Below are 15,279 nucleotides of genomic sequence, written 5' to 3' on the forward strand. Positions count from 1 at the left end.
AAGAAATTCAAGGGGACCATAGTCATTAGGTGTCAAAGCTAAGTAAATTTGGGTGTCATCAGCATAGTTATGATAGGAGATCAAATTATTCTTTAAGATTTGTCCAAGTGGGAGCATATAAAGGTTGAATAGAAGTGGACCCAAAATTGAGCCCATGGGGACTCCACAGGTCAGGGACGTAGGTGTTGAGGTGCAGTTGCCAACTGCAACAAAAAAGCTCCTGTCTTGTAAGTATGATTTCAACCACTTGATAACAACACCTGAGACGCCAACCCAGTGTTCTAGTCTGTGAAGTAATATGTTGTGATCAACAGTGTCAAAGGCTGCACTAAGGTCCAGCAATACTAGGACTGATGCTTTACCTGCATCTGTATTTAGGCGTATGAGAACATCTTGGTTACTAAGCAAAACTTTTCCAAATGATGAAACCTTCATTTCCGTCCTCTACAGCAGATGGCAGCATTGTAACCAATATGAAGAGAGCTCCCATAAACCCAAAAGGAGAGTAAAGGACAAATTCGCATAGCTTCGAGGGACGTCTGGTGGAGAGGTGCTGTCACAACAGGCAAGTACATTGTGTTTTGTTTTGTTTTATTCTCAGGTTAAATTAGGTGTACAGTATGTAATTTGGTACAGAGTAAAGAGTACTGTTCCCATTTTTAACTCGAACGACGCTTATAAGTACTACCCATCCATTTAGACAGTGGCTTAGATTATTTTGCTAATATCAAGGACCTAGCTAACCAGCTTGTTCGCTTCCCTGTGCTTGGTTGTTTTAGCTATCTTCTGAATTCAGTTAGCTTTGCAGCTTGCTGGGTAGGTAGCTAGCAATGCTAGCTGTATTTACTTTATATTTAAGACAGTCACTTTGGGGCTGTGTGAAATTAATTTAGCAATGCACCCTTGATTTCACATGCGTTATATTCAACTCAAATGTGGCAGTTATATATGGACAATCTATGTGCGTCTTAGCCTGTGCTTATCTGTGTTTATGCTGTCTGATTAAAATCTAGCAAGACAGCGTTAGCCTGCGCTGCTAGCTAATATTTCATCCTGACATCTAGCTAGCGCGCTAGCAAATTAATTTCGGATAGTTAAACAGGTCCGACTAGCTCTTGTTACAAGTGTTGTATCATACCTCCATGCCACTGAAGTGAAATAGGGTTAGAAATATGTTTGTCAAATTCTTGAAGTTGCTCTCTTACAGAATAATTGAGATTGTTTAGCTCAAGCTAGCAGTGGCTGGAGTCATTCGGTTCTATGACATTTGCTTACTGGGCCTAGCTAGCTGGCTGAGCTAACGTTACATTGATATGTTTTTGCCGTAGAAGTTGTTCAAGCCAGAAATGGAAAGGTTTCCAAGAAACACCGTAACACCAGTTTATTCAGTATATGTAAAAGACCTGAGCAGATGGTTGGTGTCACTAGATAGAGATGTGTTCAACAAGGTGACAGTATATTTTTCCTGTACTGTTACTTGTAAGCCATGGTCTTTAGCTTCAAGTAAACAATGAGTTTCTGTATGACTAGGAAACTTGTTTAGTCCGGTTGGGAAGTCAGTAATGCACACCGACCGCAACGCAAGTTAAAACTCAAATTAAACAACAACAAAAAAAGTTATTTTTCACGTTATAGTTTTTATGAGATATTTGTCAGTGTCCTAGGCAATTGCTATAGTTTCAGCCATGGTGATCCTATTGGAAATTGAACCGAAGTACCAGCAGGTTAACTGTCATTCACCAGCACTGTAGCCCAACAGTTTAGTTTGTTGTTTATACCCTTCAAATAACCACCCATAGAGGTTGTGAGAGTGTCTGCCTTGCCTTACCTATATTGACTTATCAAGTGCTATTCATGACACCTCGGTCATATGATATGCATGCATCTGTTCCATAATGATGAAGCTGTGATGTAAACAATCCCTGTGTTTTAGGTAGATGAGCAGTGTGAATGTGTGGCCTGACTTAGCGTGATGGAGCAGTGTGCGTGCGTTGAGCGGGAGCTGGAGAAGGTGCTCCACCGCTTCATGACGTACAGCCACCAGTCAGAGGAGCGTCTGGATGAGCTGCTGAGGAACGTCTGCGAGCTGCGCAGTCAGCTGGTCGCCTTCGGTAAGGCCTCATGTTAATGGTCAGAGAGACTGTAGAATGAAGATTTATGGCTTGAACTTGTCTATGTAATGATGCTCAGTCAGTATTTCATCAGTTAAAGGGGACTTTGGGTGGCAGTCGATTTCCACCCTCAGAATGAATGTGCTCTTCTTTGCAGTAGGCTCCAACAATGAGAAAATTGATTGTGTGCCCATGTAATGCCGTAAAGTTTCCCCATTGTGATTTATTACTGATTTGCACTTTCAGGCGTGCAAGATGCAGACTTGTCCGTTTTCTCTCAAACAATGACCCAGTGCTGCAAGGAAATCAAAGAGACAGTGCAGATGCTGGCATCCAAACACAAGGACATACATGGCAGCGTGTCCAAAGTGGGCAAGGCTATTGACCGGGTGAGTGTAGAACACTTCAAACTGGCAGGTTTTTTGGGGGGGATTTTATCAAGGATAGTGAAATAATAGAAGTACATAATAGAATTACACTTCAGACTTCCCACAATCTGGGAAGAAAATTAAATGTTCTTTTCCTGGCTAAATACCATATGCATTGTCTTGTTATCCTTAGGATATTTCTCTAAAGTGTCTTACACATTTTTTTGGTTGTGAATTATGTATTTTTAAAAGCTGTAAACGTGGAGTTGCAATGTCAACATTCATAAAATTACAGACATTGTTATGATTAAGCCATGAAAACTTGGTTGGTAAAATTGTTGGCAACATGAGAAGGAAACCTGCTATTTCCTTCCTGCAGAATTTTGATGCAGAGGTGAGTGCAGTAGTGGCTGAAACCGTGTGGGATACGCCAGAGAGACAAAAGTACCTCAGTGAAACCATCGTAGAACATCTCTATCGACAAGGAATGCTCAGCGTCGCTGAAGATTTGTGCCAGGTATTGTACTTCTATTGTACTCCTTAGAATACGTTATAAATAGATAAATAAGAAATTAAGAAATAATGAAAGTATTTTCTTGACAGTAAGAAAGTTGCCTTTAGGAGTGCTGTTCAGTTCACTTGTCGGTTGTTTTGGAACTTGGAGGGCAACCTGTTCTTCAGTCCTGGCCTTCTTTTAAGTTAAATCTTAAGAGCTGCAAATGTTCTGTACCTGACCTGAAGAAATCTTCGTTTGAATATTGATTCGGGAATTTTGTGTTTTATTCTTCAGGAGTCTGGCGTGGTAATTGATATGAGTATGAAGCAACCCTTTCTTGAACTGAATCGAATCCTGGAGGCTTTGCGGATGCAGGACCTCAGGCCTGCTCTAGAGTGAGTGCGCTTACTTATTTCACCGTCCTCTTTACGTTTGAAGCTCTGCTCAGGGCTGAGCATCCACACTACAATCCTAAGAAAGAAGGGGTATTCCAGAAGGTGATTTAGTCACCTGGGTATGTTAACTCAGAGTAATCAGTAAACCCAGATTAGCCCAAGCCCCTAAAACACAGGCTAGGTTAGTATCCATGGAAACATAACCTGCTACTGTGTCCAAGCTGGCCAGAGCTGCTCCTTTGTCAGTGCTAGACAATGGTCAGAGATCTAATTTGCAGAAATCACTTTAATTAAAGAAAAGCACTTACTTATTTGTGTTTATTGTATCTTCTTTATTTCCTGATGAAAGACAAATACTTCTATTCTGTAATCATTGGGCAATAATGATCATATTAATATTGATATGACATGATAATTATCATTCTCAGTATGTTTCCGCCTTAAGCTGATGCTCCGGCAATTACGTCTCAAACTTAATTTCCCTTTTTTCTCCATTTTGAGCCGTAATTAATTTCTCAATGTTTTTCAATTTGTTTCTGGAAATGTAAGCTTATTCAATACAGCTCCTTTGCGGACATCTAGGACGATATATTCTAATTCAGCTCCCCTTAGGATCGGGGACATTATTTCTATTTACACAGTCATGTGATTTTCTATTAAGATAAAGGCGAGCCATTTCTTACAGAACAGTTCTTAGTGTGTTAGAAGACAGTAACAAGGACGTCTGGAAGTGCTACTGTGAAAGCAAACTGATTGAAACACACCTCCCTATGCACATACTGTACTTCTTATACATGCCATATACCTGTGTGGGCCTCTCTTAACCTTCTATCTTTACTTTAGTAACAAGTGATGTGATCTCCATCTTCAACATGTTATTTGGATTAATAATCATGTTTTCTGAAGGGAAACGTAAAGACAACACTAATTGTGAAAAAACTGAATGGCCATTGTATGAGGGTCACATGATGATGAAGGATTTATAATCACGAGAACACCATCTTGAGCTTTTAGGGAGATCACTCAGTTCAGGCACCAGAATGTACTTGACAAACACACAAAGAGTAGACTTGGTGTAGTGAGAAATATAGAGAGAGCAAACAGCATGTACAATCAAATAAGGTTCCATGCTAAATACTAAAATGGAGAGTTAAACAGGTTTATACGGGGTGCTTTTAAAAACTGTCTGGACATGGGGATCTGGGGTCTAATAGTGGGGAAAGTTCAAATAGCTTTTACGCAAGAGGAGAATAAAACAGGACGAAACGTCTAATTAGGACACGAGAAAACAAGACAAGGTATTCCCCTACAATTTATGTCGTCACTGTGGTCCTGGGAGGGGGCGGGCTCTGATGACATTCCGGCATGAATCCCATTTTAATTGGGCGCCCACTATTGAGGGTCTCTTCAACAGGAGTGAAGGGGAACGGTAGTGCTTCCTGTTGGCTCTAAAAATGGCCGTGTTCAAGTCCGCAGTGAAGTGTCAAATAATTAGACTAAATTAAGTTATTAGGCCAACCTGGAGGACCACGCATGATACTGATATGCAGTCAAATCTTAGCATTATGCACAATGTTCCTGTATTTCATTTCCACTTGGAACCATGTCTTTACATCTAATTACATTGATATTGTGACAGCCAAAAGGGTGGCATACAATGTGATCAAAATGTAACTGGCAAGATATTAAGTATCAATACTAAAGTATAAGTAGCATCAATATATAATTAGGTATATTCTATGCTACCTTATTTATGAATGAATAGCCTCATGCTTTATGCGGTTGGCAATTCTTGGCCAGGACGGCTTCCGCTCCTTTGCTGAAGTGCCTAAATGGTTTTGTTTATTTGTTTATGTCAGGCTAGGTTTACCATTTTTTTCTGGACTACCTCTGAGATAACTCTGTTGGCCTAACAGGCCATTGCCACATCCTGCTGAAGACATTGTTTGTGTTTACAGTTTACTGGCATGTGTGTGATAACTTGGGCTTTCTCAGATGAGCTTTTTATAAGATCCACCATGTTGCTACTATTTGTACTTCCCAAAACACTACCTTAACATGCGCTTACCTTAAGAAGATGTCTCATAGTGCCATCGGCTAAAGGTTAGCTGAGTATCATCATTGCCCTATCCTAGCATACCCCTGACATAATACAAGACTGTGTGTGTTTTCCTTGGGTTTCCTTAGATGAGCAGTTGCGTCTACTATGCCGTCACATGACCTCCCAAATTGTGGTGTTATCAAGTGGATACTCTTGTATTGCTCAGTGTTTTTGCTCTCTCTTCTCTCTCTCCTGCTCTCTCTCTCTTCTCAGATGGGCCGTGACGAACCGACAGCGTCTGCTGGACCTGAACAGCACCCTGGAGTTCAAGCTGCACCGCCTGTACTTCATCAGCCTGTTGAACGGCGGCATCGGCAACCAGATGGAGGCGCTGCAGTACGCCCGCCACTTCCAGCCCTTCGCCGCACAGCACCAGAGGGGTGAGTGAAGCCACGCCGCCGGCCATCAGCCTCGCAGCTGTCCGGTCCAAAGATGTCTTTGTAAATGTAGCCAACACGTGAATGGAGATAGTTTGATAAACTTCAATCTAGAATAGATGCACCCACAGTGTTAAGAAGATGGTAGAGCTACAACCGTTTACACCACCACCCTTTTACACCACTTTTTCTCAACCACGAGGCAATTGTCTATGGCAAACTGAAATGTAACTTCTTTAGAGATCACACTTTTCATGTAATAGGTCTTCTATTATGTCAGGAGTATGCTATGATAGGGCAATGATGATGCTCAGCAAAGCTTTAGCCGATGGCACTATGAGGGTTGACGAAACTGTAACCGGTTGCATTCATAAAAGCTTGTACCAGAACTTCAGTAAAAAATACCCTGCGGTCTCCTGTGGTCCCGTGTAGATATCCAGATCCTGATGGGGAGTCTGGTCTACCTTCGGCACGGCATTGAGAACTCGCCCTATCGGACTTTGCTGGAGACCAACCAGTGGGCCGAGATCTGCAACATCTTCACCAGGGATGCCTGTGCCCTTCTGGGCCTCTCCGTGGAGTCTCCCCTCAGCGTCAGGTGACTCCCCTGGATATGTTGACCTTTGACCTTTCACGCCGCTCTGTGCCTTACCACACACAGCTTCCACACTCTGTGTCGACTCTTATCTGACTTGCCGTATGAATACATGGCCTGAATGAGTCAGAATGTCAGCTGAAGTACTCTTTTGTCTGTATTGCAGTAGAAAGAGTTGGGGATATAAGCACACACAACCTTTGAAATAACACTTGCTCTTCTCTTCATAAAGTGAATTGTATCTGCTCACCAACCACAGTAGTACTATTCTGATGTACTGTAATGTAAATGGAAGTGTATTTATAATCACGTAGATCAACCTTAAACAAGTGTTGGACACCACAGCAGGGTGCTGTTTGTTGTCCTGTGATGCACTTTGCATGATTTGCCTCTAATCCAGCTGTGCTCTCTGTTGCAGTTTCGCCTCTGGCTGCATGGCCCTGCCCGTCCTGATGAACATCAAGCAGGTCATTGAGCAGAGGCAGTGCAGTGGGGTGTGGACACATAAGGACGAACTTCCGGTAACACCCTCTCCGTCCGTCTGTCTGTCTCACACATAGAAATAAAATAGAAGTCCCTTGCTGTCATAGAAATAGCGAGTAGAATAGACACTAGAATTCCCAGCAGTGTTTTGTCCCATACTAAACATTACATTACCATGTACAACTTCAAGTGGGGCCTCGATGATGCATGTTATTTTAAATGAGATCGTTTCAAGATGGTTAAGTCGACACATTACACCAGTGAATAGTATCTGTACAAGTAAACATCACTGGGTACACAATCACACTATGTAGTAGTTAACCTGGAAGAACAGTGCTCATGTCTGTTGTACCGTTTTCCACTTCTGTGTCTGTTACTTGTGTTCGCTCTACTCATCACACTTTCTTGTTCATAATCACACTCGCTTCTTTCTCCGCGTTCACACATCCAGAATCTGTATCATCACCTTGTCTTCACATTTGAGTTTTTGTCCGTCACCTTCTGAAAATAGAATCTAAGATACATCGTGAGAGATGCAGAGAGAACTACATCAGAGTAGTGGCTAAATAAATACTCAACAATTGAAGATAAAATTGAAGGATGTTTATTTATTTATTCATTTATTTATTTATTTAGTTATTTATTTATTCTGTAAAGTGTTCTCAAAGTATAATCAGGTAGCTGTAAATCTTTGTAAAGTTGCGAACATCATACATGTATGTAGCCGTGTGGGCATCCTGCTTATGGCTGTACTGAGGCAACCATGATTGTGTGTTTTCAGATTGAAATTGACCTCGGTAAGAAGTGTTGGTACCACTCCGTGTTTGCCTGCCCCATCCTGAGGCAGCAGACCTCTGAGAGCAACCCGCCTATGAAGCTCATCTGCGGCCACGTCATCTCCAGAGACGCCCTGAACAAGCTCACCAATGCTGGAAAGTAAGACCTCCGCATTTACACTAATCCCCAGTATGAACCACTGTTTTGACGGAAAAAAAACACAACATGATTTTATGCCAGTTTGGGTCTTGGGATTGATGTACTGAAGGTAGAAACCGTGACGGGCACAGTTATTTCCAAGAGCGTATCCTCACCTATTTATCACCCTTCTGTCACTACTGAAGTGCTCTACCACTTGTGTAGCTCTTTGGGCCATATTCTAAATGGTACAAGGCGTTACACTGCAGGGTTTTTCCTGGGTCAAAATGGGTCTTCGGTGCTCAAAAAAAAAAATCTGCGCGCTCCGCGCGCAGTCTATGTTACCATGTCACCTTATTAGCTTACATTTTACCATTTCATAAATAATGAGGATATGCTTCAGGAAATCATTTTGCTTCCACTTTAGATTCAAATATATTGACAATAGTCCAAGCCCCATGGTGCTATCATGTATGGTTAAAAGATTATCAAGGTTTACCTCTTTACATATATATGCAAACTACTGAAATGTATATCAATATAATCTAGAACTAACCAGTGGTCAGAAATGGAACACACAAATTATGAAATTCAAGTTTATCTATTATTACTATTCATTTTTATTATACAAACCTACATATCATTCTTTTTGTTTTTATTATTAAAACTGTCCACAAATATGTTTAATAGTGTGTTTAACTTCTATTGGCCCACCAATGGAGGCTGCGTTGGAAATCAAACTTTTGTCAGCATTTTGAGTGGACATTTCATTTGCATTTGTACAGGTGTATTCGTGCACGTCGGGCTGGCCCTCGCAGCGGAACGACAGTTTACAACCGCACCGGTTTATCAATGATAATATTAGTATTATTATATTCGAGATGCAACACAAATCTATCCGCTCTCCTCCGAACGAGCTGAGCTTTCATTGATAAACCAATGCGGTTGTCTGCCTCTCCCGAGGCTCCGCGGTCTACTGGTACTCGTTCAAACGGGTAGACAAATCAAATAATAGCCTACACCTGTGTAGGTCCTCAACATAGCAGATATTTGAATACATTGAAAGCCATGAATACTGAAGATGGAATGTTATGCTCAAAATCACCGCCGACTGATGAAGTCAAGATGCATACGCAAGTTGAGTGATTGGCAGCTGGCCGCTCTGTCCATTTGCGCACCTCACAGTTGCGTATTGTTCAGACAAGAAGACACGCTTATCAACTCGATGACTTGATCTAAACAGAACGAGGTTTCGGCTGTAGCCTATACTTGAAACATACTATGGAGACCATATTCGCTTACATGCATTGCACGCGTGATGAATTGCGGCTTAGACCACATTTACACATAGCCGGGTATTTACAGAAACGAACATTTCTGCCCCTCCGTTTTCAGAAATAACGTCGGACACACAATATCGTTTTCAAAAAAGTTTCTGTTTACATGAACCCGCATAAATACGCCCTTCTGTGGAGGGATGCAGTAACTCCGAAAGAGACAGTAGTGATGAGCACGACATTCGGAAGTTCTCATGCCATTTGTCCGGGAGGATGACTTCTTTCTCGAAGTTTTCCCACCAGACAGCAGTTCGCCCTGGTCGGATCCAAAAACGTCGGCGGCGACGTTGGCAGGCAATGTAGCCTACGTCTTGGGAGTGAAAGCAGTAGAAAGACTGCTGACCTCCGTGCAGTTCTTCGCCTCTGCTCCTCCATATAGAAAAGCAGTTGTGTTTGTAAATACAAACATGCGTTTGCATTAACGTATAAATGAGCACTACCTTAACAGAATCCATGATCAGTAAGCAAACTAACTGTAAACATAAGACGCTCACATGATGTGATGCATTTTTAGTCGCATACTGTGATGTTTGAGAACCTAAAACTCTGTTTGACCTAATTCACACGCAAACACAAAAACAGAGTTTTCAGAAATCTCCACTTTGGCCGGAGTTTTTAGAAATGATCGTTTCCCGTGATAAAACCTCCGTTTTCGTGTAAATGAAAGGCCAAAACGCATGAAAATATATGCGTTTTCCCATCGTGTAATGGTGTTTTGAGCCCTCACCGTCGACTTCAAGGCAGCAGCTGGCTGGAAGGCGCATCCCACCCCCTGAGCGAAATAATTCATATCTATAAATAACAGCTCACCTTCATCTTTTTAACCAGATTTGTAAACAGGTCGCGATCAATATTTTGCAGAACAATAGGCTACCTTGGTTAAAAATCGAATTACGGTAGATGCATGCTAGCATTGCGCTAAATAATTAGACAGCTAACATGAATTAGTGGTGTTAACATAAAGTCAGTTATTGTATATGGCATTAATATTATTCTAAAACACCTTCACTAGTTGTTTTAACCAGATTTGTAAGCAGGTTGTAAACAACATTTTTGAAGTGCCTTGGTTTAAACAGCTAAAAGCTAGCTACAAATTGCTTGCTCAAATCTCAAATTCAAACCAACGTATTCTCTAAACTGGCAAGCTTGGAGCAGCCTCTGTTCAATGATTGGCTCAGGGGCGGGAGGTGGGATGCGCCTTCCAGGCAGCTGCTGCCTTGAAGTCAACGGTGAGGGCTCAAAACACCATTAAGCTGAATTGCGCCATGAATGACAGCTTTTTTTTATTTATTTTTTATCGCAGACTTTTTTTTTGCCTTAGGCGCTCGGGATTTGTTGTAGGCGCTCGGGAAAACGGCTTAGGCGCGCGCCCAAATTTTCTCTATGCAGGAAAAACCCTGCACTGAAGTGCATCCTCTTCAGTGGCATGTTAGAACAAGAGCATGAGACTGCTATTTATATATTCTCAGAAGCCAGTAGTGTTAAGCCTTGAGTCTGATGTACTGAATGCACTCTGCTTATTTTAATACTCCCTCCCTCACTCTTAGTGCCCTATAATAACTGGCCCAAAGAATGTGTAACTTCTTAAAGGCAACGTCAATAGGATGAGCTAAATAGCTCACAGCTATCGATAGGATGAGAAAAGCTATTTTCATCCATGCAAGTGCAAGATGGGCGTATCTGTCTTGGGTGTTTATGGTTTGGGTGACATTGAGTATGACAAAATTAGAGTGTTAACCCATCATAAACTAGGTAATTCTGACCTATGTGCGAAGACGGACCAGACGAAACAAGGATGTGCCTCTCATTGCGTGTCTCCATGTCTCTGTGTCTCCTCCGACAGGTTGAAGTGTCCCTATTGTCCCATGGAGCAGAACCCTTCAGATGCAAAACAGATTTATTTTTGATGTCACACGGAGGGTGAACCAACGGCGAAAACGGAGGGGTGACCAGAGGCGCGAGCTCCCAGACTCGACACCGCCCCGTCCCACCACCCTCACCAGCTTCTTGTTTTTTTGCCCCCCCCCCCCCCCGCCCCACCCCTCCCGTTCTCGGACAGAAGGCCTTCGGCAACGGTCCTCTCACGTCTTTTTTGGAGCAAGTCAGGCCACGGCAGGATGGTGCGGAGGCCTCGCCGATTTTACCAGTAGTGCAGAGTGTGTAAGTGTCCCTGGTCCGGAGTCGTTTAAATGACAGTTAGAAAACGGATCACTCATACATTCATTCTTTCATTCACACACTCATTCACCCTCATTACCTGTCTGATCTACTTTCTTTTGGATGTGTGTGGCTCTTCTCTAACATTGATAGGGGGGGGATGTTTATCTTTTCTCCTCTTTCAGGATTTTATGTTTTCTTAGTCTGAAAGATTTTCATTTTTATCCCCACCCCACCCCCACCTGCTTTCTTTGTCTGCTCACTTTAGAGGGGGAAATGTGTGCAACCATTCTGAACGGGTGAAACACGACACGTCTATGCTTGACCGTTGTTTATTTACAGATGATATTTAAACATCATTCTAAATATATAATATAAATCCATAAATGCATAGACATATTTAGTGACGCGTATTAAAGGCGGCGTGGGCTTTTCTCAGTTACATGTGCATACACAAAGCATATTGAATAAGGTGAAGGTGAAGTCTGTGAATCTTGTCAGTAAAAAAATCTGAGGTGAAGTTTAAGACTGTAGATTTTCTTTTTCCTAAATATGGATTTACTGATTGTAAACATTAGAGTGTCTCTTCCCTCCCAGCACTGGGATGGTGGCAGTATGTGAGTGAATGGGGAGATTTATAAAAGTTCATATATTCATGTATCAGTGTGAAGACTTACTGATTACTACAAGCCCACAGGGCAGGGAACTGGCAGATCTTGTGCTTTCTAGGGTTTTCGTTTTTTTTTTTTCTCCTCCTACTTCGAGATCCAAGCCATTTTTTCCTTGCTCTGTGTATGTATTTAACATATATTTTCTCGAAAAGGAAAAAAAACAACAAATAATCTACTGTGAATTGTGCTGAGAGAGAGACTCATTTTTCTTTTCTATTCATTAGTAGTCAAATCTCTTTGTAATATATTCAAAGCGTGAAATAAATTAAGTAAGTGGTCATGGTATGACATGACACTACTGACTGACCTGCAGTCGGACTCATTGTGTTTCGTGTCCATTTTCAGTCACCCCTCTCTAACCTTTCCTCCCCACCCTACCCTCCACGTCTGACTTCAGGATAACTGCATCTGTCCCAATGGAAAAGGTCAACAGGTCGACATACGCGAGACCCATTCAGTTCACTTGCACATTCATCTGATCATGATGAATGTTAGGATGTAATGTAAAAAAAAAAAAAAAGAAAAAAAAAAGAAACATTGATGTCTGTGACATGTTGCCGTCATCACGTTCAGTGAGGTGTCACTGGGGTGTTTTTTTGACCTCTCGTCAGTGCACTCGCGTTCCAGATTTGGTTTGATCGTGTGTTTGGTGATTTTTATTGATCGGCCATTTAATCTCTTTTCATCATCATCATACCATTGTCCGTATTGAACTCCGGAGTAGATTTCTTCTTCTCTGCTTAGTTGTCAGCATACATCAGTTAAGGTTTTCTAGGAGCTTGCTGATTTGATTTGGTTTTGTATTGAAGATGTTTGAGGCCTGAGGAGAGGACCATGTTGTATAAAGACTATACTGTCCTCTGGGTGATTCGCTGTTTATGCTTCTTGGCTTTTTACCAGTGTGCCGACAAACAAACAAATAGCTACCCTTTAAATTTTAACGCTTTTGTTGCAAGGCAGATGTAGTTTTGCTTGCTTTTTTATATGAGGATGTATGGATGATTTTGGATAAGTAAATCAAAAACCAATACCATTTGATAATGGCAGTTTCTGGCAAAAACAAAAACTCAAAACGTCGAAAACAGGAACTTGTGCCACGAGCCTGAGATTAATAGGCTGGCTGGAGAACTTCACTTGAATGTCTGATCAGCGGTAATGACGACGGGGAGTGAGGGAGAGCTGGAGGCTATAAAAGGGTGTTTTGAGGTAAAACCATTTCATTAGCCTGACTGAATATGGACTCGAAGGCGGCCAAGACGAGAACGATGTTGGGAGCCACTGCATACTGTTTTTTTTTTTTCAGCAGCTAAACAATGTTGGACTGGCATTTAGGGGGATCAGTGATTTTGTGTGTGTGTGTGTCTGTGTGATTTGTTTGAGAGGTTTGCTTTGATTGTAGAAAGGACATGGGAATGCATGGGGTCTTGAGTTCAATTGATTTATTTTTATTTTATTTTACTTTGGTAGACAATCACCCATTGCCTCTCTAAGTACGCACCCAATTGAATAGAACACATCCCAGCCTGTCTTTTCTGACTTCTCACGGTTGACACTTAGCCAATTGTATGATAAATGTGTGGGTTTTTTTTTTTCTCCTGCTAACAGTTGTTATGCAACTTCTATTGTAAATATTTATCCTCTAATAGTACAGTATGTTTCATATTATACTTCCATCTTAAAATAAAAAAATAAAAAAAGTTTATACTACACTGTCAAATCTTTGTCTGTTTTCGTGACCAGCCCTTACCATGAGGTAAATTGTTAGTGACCCATACAATTCATCTACAATTTCAGAATTTTCTGAAAATTCTGTGCAGTTCTACTTCTTGCCTCTAGAGGGAGCTATTTATGCATAGATGCAGAGGACATGGTCTTGTTTGGTCTCTTGGTTGGGAAGGTTTGCTTGTTGGGCCCATGTAGAATGTGCACTAGGTCAACAATGTCATATAGGAAGTACACAGGGCTGTAGGTGTACATCTCTAGTACAAAAGCCATTTGTGAGACGACGTCCACAGATCATGCAGTTCTGTTGGTCTCCCAATGGTACAGGTCCCAGAGGTTACATGTTTGGAAATGGAAAATTATCAACCATTCTACACCATCTGCCATGAACTGAAGTGTGGGCCAAAGCACATCTCTATTCTGTGTTCTGTCAGACGGGCAGAAGTGTGAAATGGCGCTCTCCCTCCCCATGAACACACTTCACTTAAAATAGCTAGACACTGAGCACGGGGGCCGCCTGAGGTCGGAGCTCCATTAATCTGCCAGCGCTGTTCAGATTAATTGAAAAACAGACAAGTATGTTGAGCGTGGCCCACGCTCGCCAACTCCGCAGCCCTTTTTAACATGTTTCCTTACGTAAAGCTCGTGGTTTATCGAGTGTGGGATTTATGTAATGTTTGGATCCATGGATGAGTCAGTCGTGCACTTGGCACTTTTTCACTGATGAGAAGTATTGAGTCTTCCATCAGGGTTGTGTAGTTCGCCTGCAAAGCTGCAGGGCTCTTTCAGCGGAGTTGCCACACACATAATGTACATAAATCTCTTCGACTTTACTAGCTAATTGGATAAGCCGTTTTTACAGGCCATCTTTACAGGACCACTTGCTTGTTGTGTGGTGGCTCTCGCCTTGGCCAAACACCCAACCCAACACTCCCTTGCAAAATCCTCCCTTGACAGTTTCCATGGAAACACCTGTTTCTTGAACAAATAAAGACCCTCCTGTCTTTCTTTCCCTGGACCTAACATGGCTGCCCTCTGACCCCAGGAGTCCAAAGTCAGCGAGGAGGTATGCGGGAACCTGGCTGAGGCAGGAGGCAGTAAGGGGAGGGAGGACGAGATAAGAGACCCAAGGACGAGACCATTTCACGGGATATTTTTTACCCGAAAGCCCCTACCTCAGGCCAGCTTTTTTTTTTACTGGGCTATAAACTGGGATCAATAAAAGTGAGCTTAAGGAGGAAGAGAGGGCAAGGAGAGAGAGAGAGAGAGAGAGAAAAAAAAGAACATTAGAATGGTAAAGCCCCGAGCGCAGCGTTGGGAGTTCTGAGGGCTTGGCAGCTCTCCCTCTCCATCACTCACAAGTCCACCATTGTTCTTTGGGACACTGGAAGGGAAGGGGGAGGGGGGATACCTTGATTTCTTTTCCATAGACTCACTTTTGTGTGAACTTGGGAGAGAATAGAGAAGGCATTGTCCCTCCACAATAGTCTCGACTGATCAATCACACACAATTTACACTGGAGCAGACCTGACTGTTCTCATTAGTGAAAC

General features: G+C 42.2%; 1 protein-coding gene across 2 annotated transcripts; it reads left to right on the plus strand.

The window, feature by feature from the left end:
• The first annotated feature begins 411 nt into the window (after positions 1-411).
• On the plus strand, positions 412-13,715 carry rmnd5b (required for meiotic nuclear division 5 homolog B). Of its 2 annotated transcripts, none has more exons than XM_031587259.2 (10): positions 412-565; positions 1,934-2,111; positions 2,358-2,500; positions 2,859-2,996; positions 3,270-3,370; positions 5,685-5,851; positions 6,281-6,446; positions 6,862-6,964; positions 7,708-7,862; positions 11,022-13,715. In XM_031587259.2, exons 2-10 carry the CDS (start codon positions 1,973-1,975, stop codon positions 11,083-11,085), a joined length of 1,176 nt encoding a protein of 391 aa, XP_031443119.1. In that variant the 5' UTR covers positions 412-565; positions 1,934-1,972; the 3' UTR covers positions 11,086-13,715. The 2 variants fall into 2 exon arrangements, with proteins under 2 accessions (XP_031443119.1, XP_031443120.1); XM_031587260.2 differs by lacking the exon at positions 412-565 and adding an exon at positions 590-816.
• The last annotated feature ends 1,564 nt before the right edge of the window (positions 13,716-15,279 follow it).

The sequence above is a fragment of the Clupea harengus genome, chromosome 20 (genome assembly GCF_900700415.2).
Source record: "Clupea harengus chromosome 20, Ch_v2.0.2, whole genome shotgun sequence".
NCBI lineage: Eukaryota > Metazoa > Chordata > Actinopteri > Clupeiformes > Clupeidae > Clupea > Clupea harengus.

Coding starts and splice junctions, on each gene's coding strand:
- rmnd5b (XM_031587259.2), top strand. CDS start 1,973: ATGGAGCAGTGTGCGTGCGTTGAGCGGGAGCTGGAGAAGGTGCTCCAC. Junction 2,501..2,858: donor TGGGCAAGGCTATTGACCGG/GTGAGTGTAGAA, acceptor TCCTTCCTGCAG/AATTTTGATGCAGAGGTGAG. Junction 2,997..3,269: donor TCGCTGAAGATTTGTGCCAG/GTATTGTACTTC, acceptor TTTATTCTTCAG/GAGTCTGGCGTGGTAATTGA.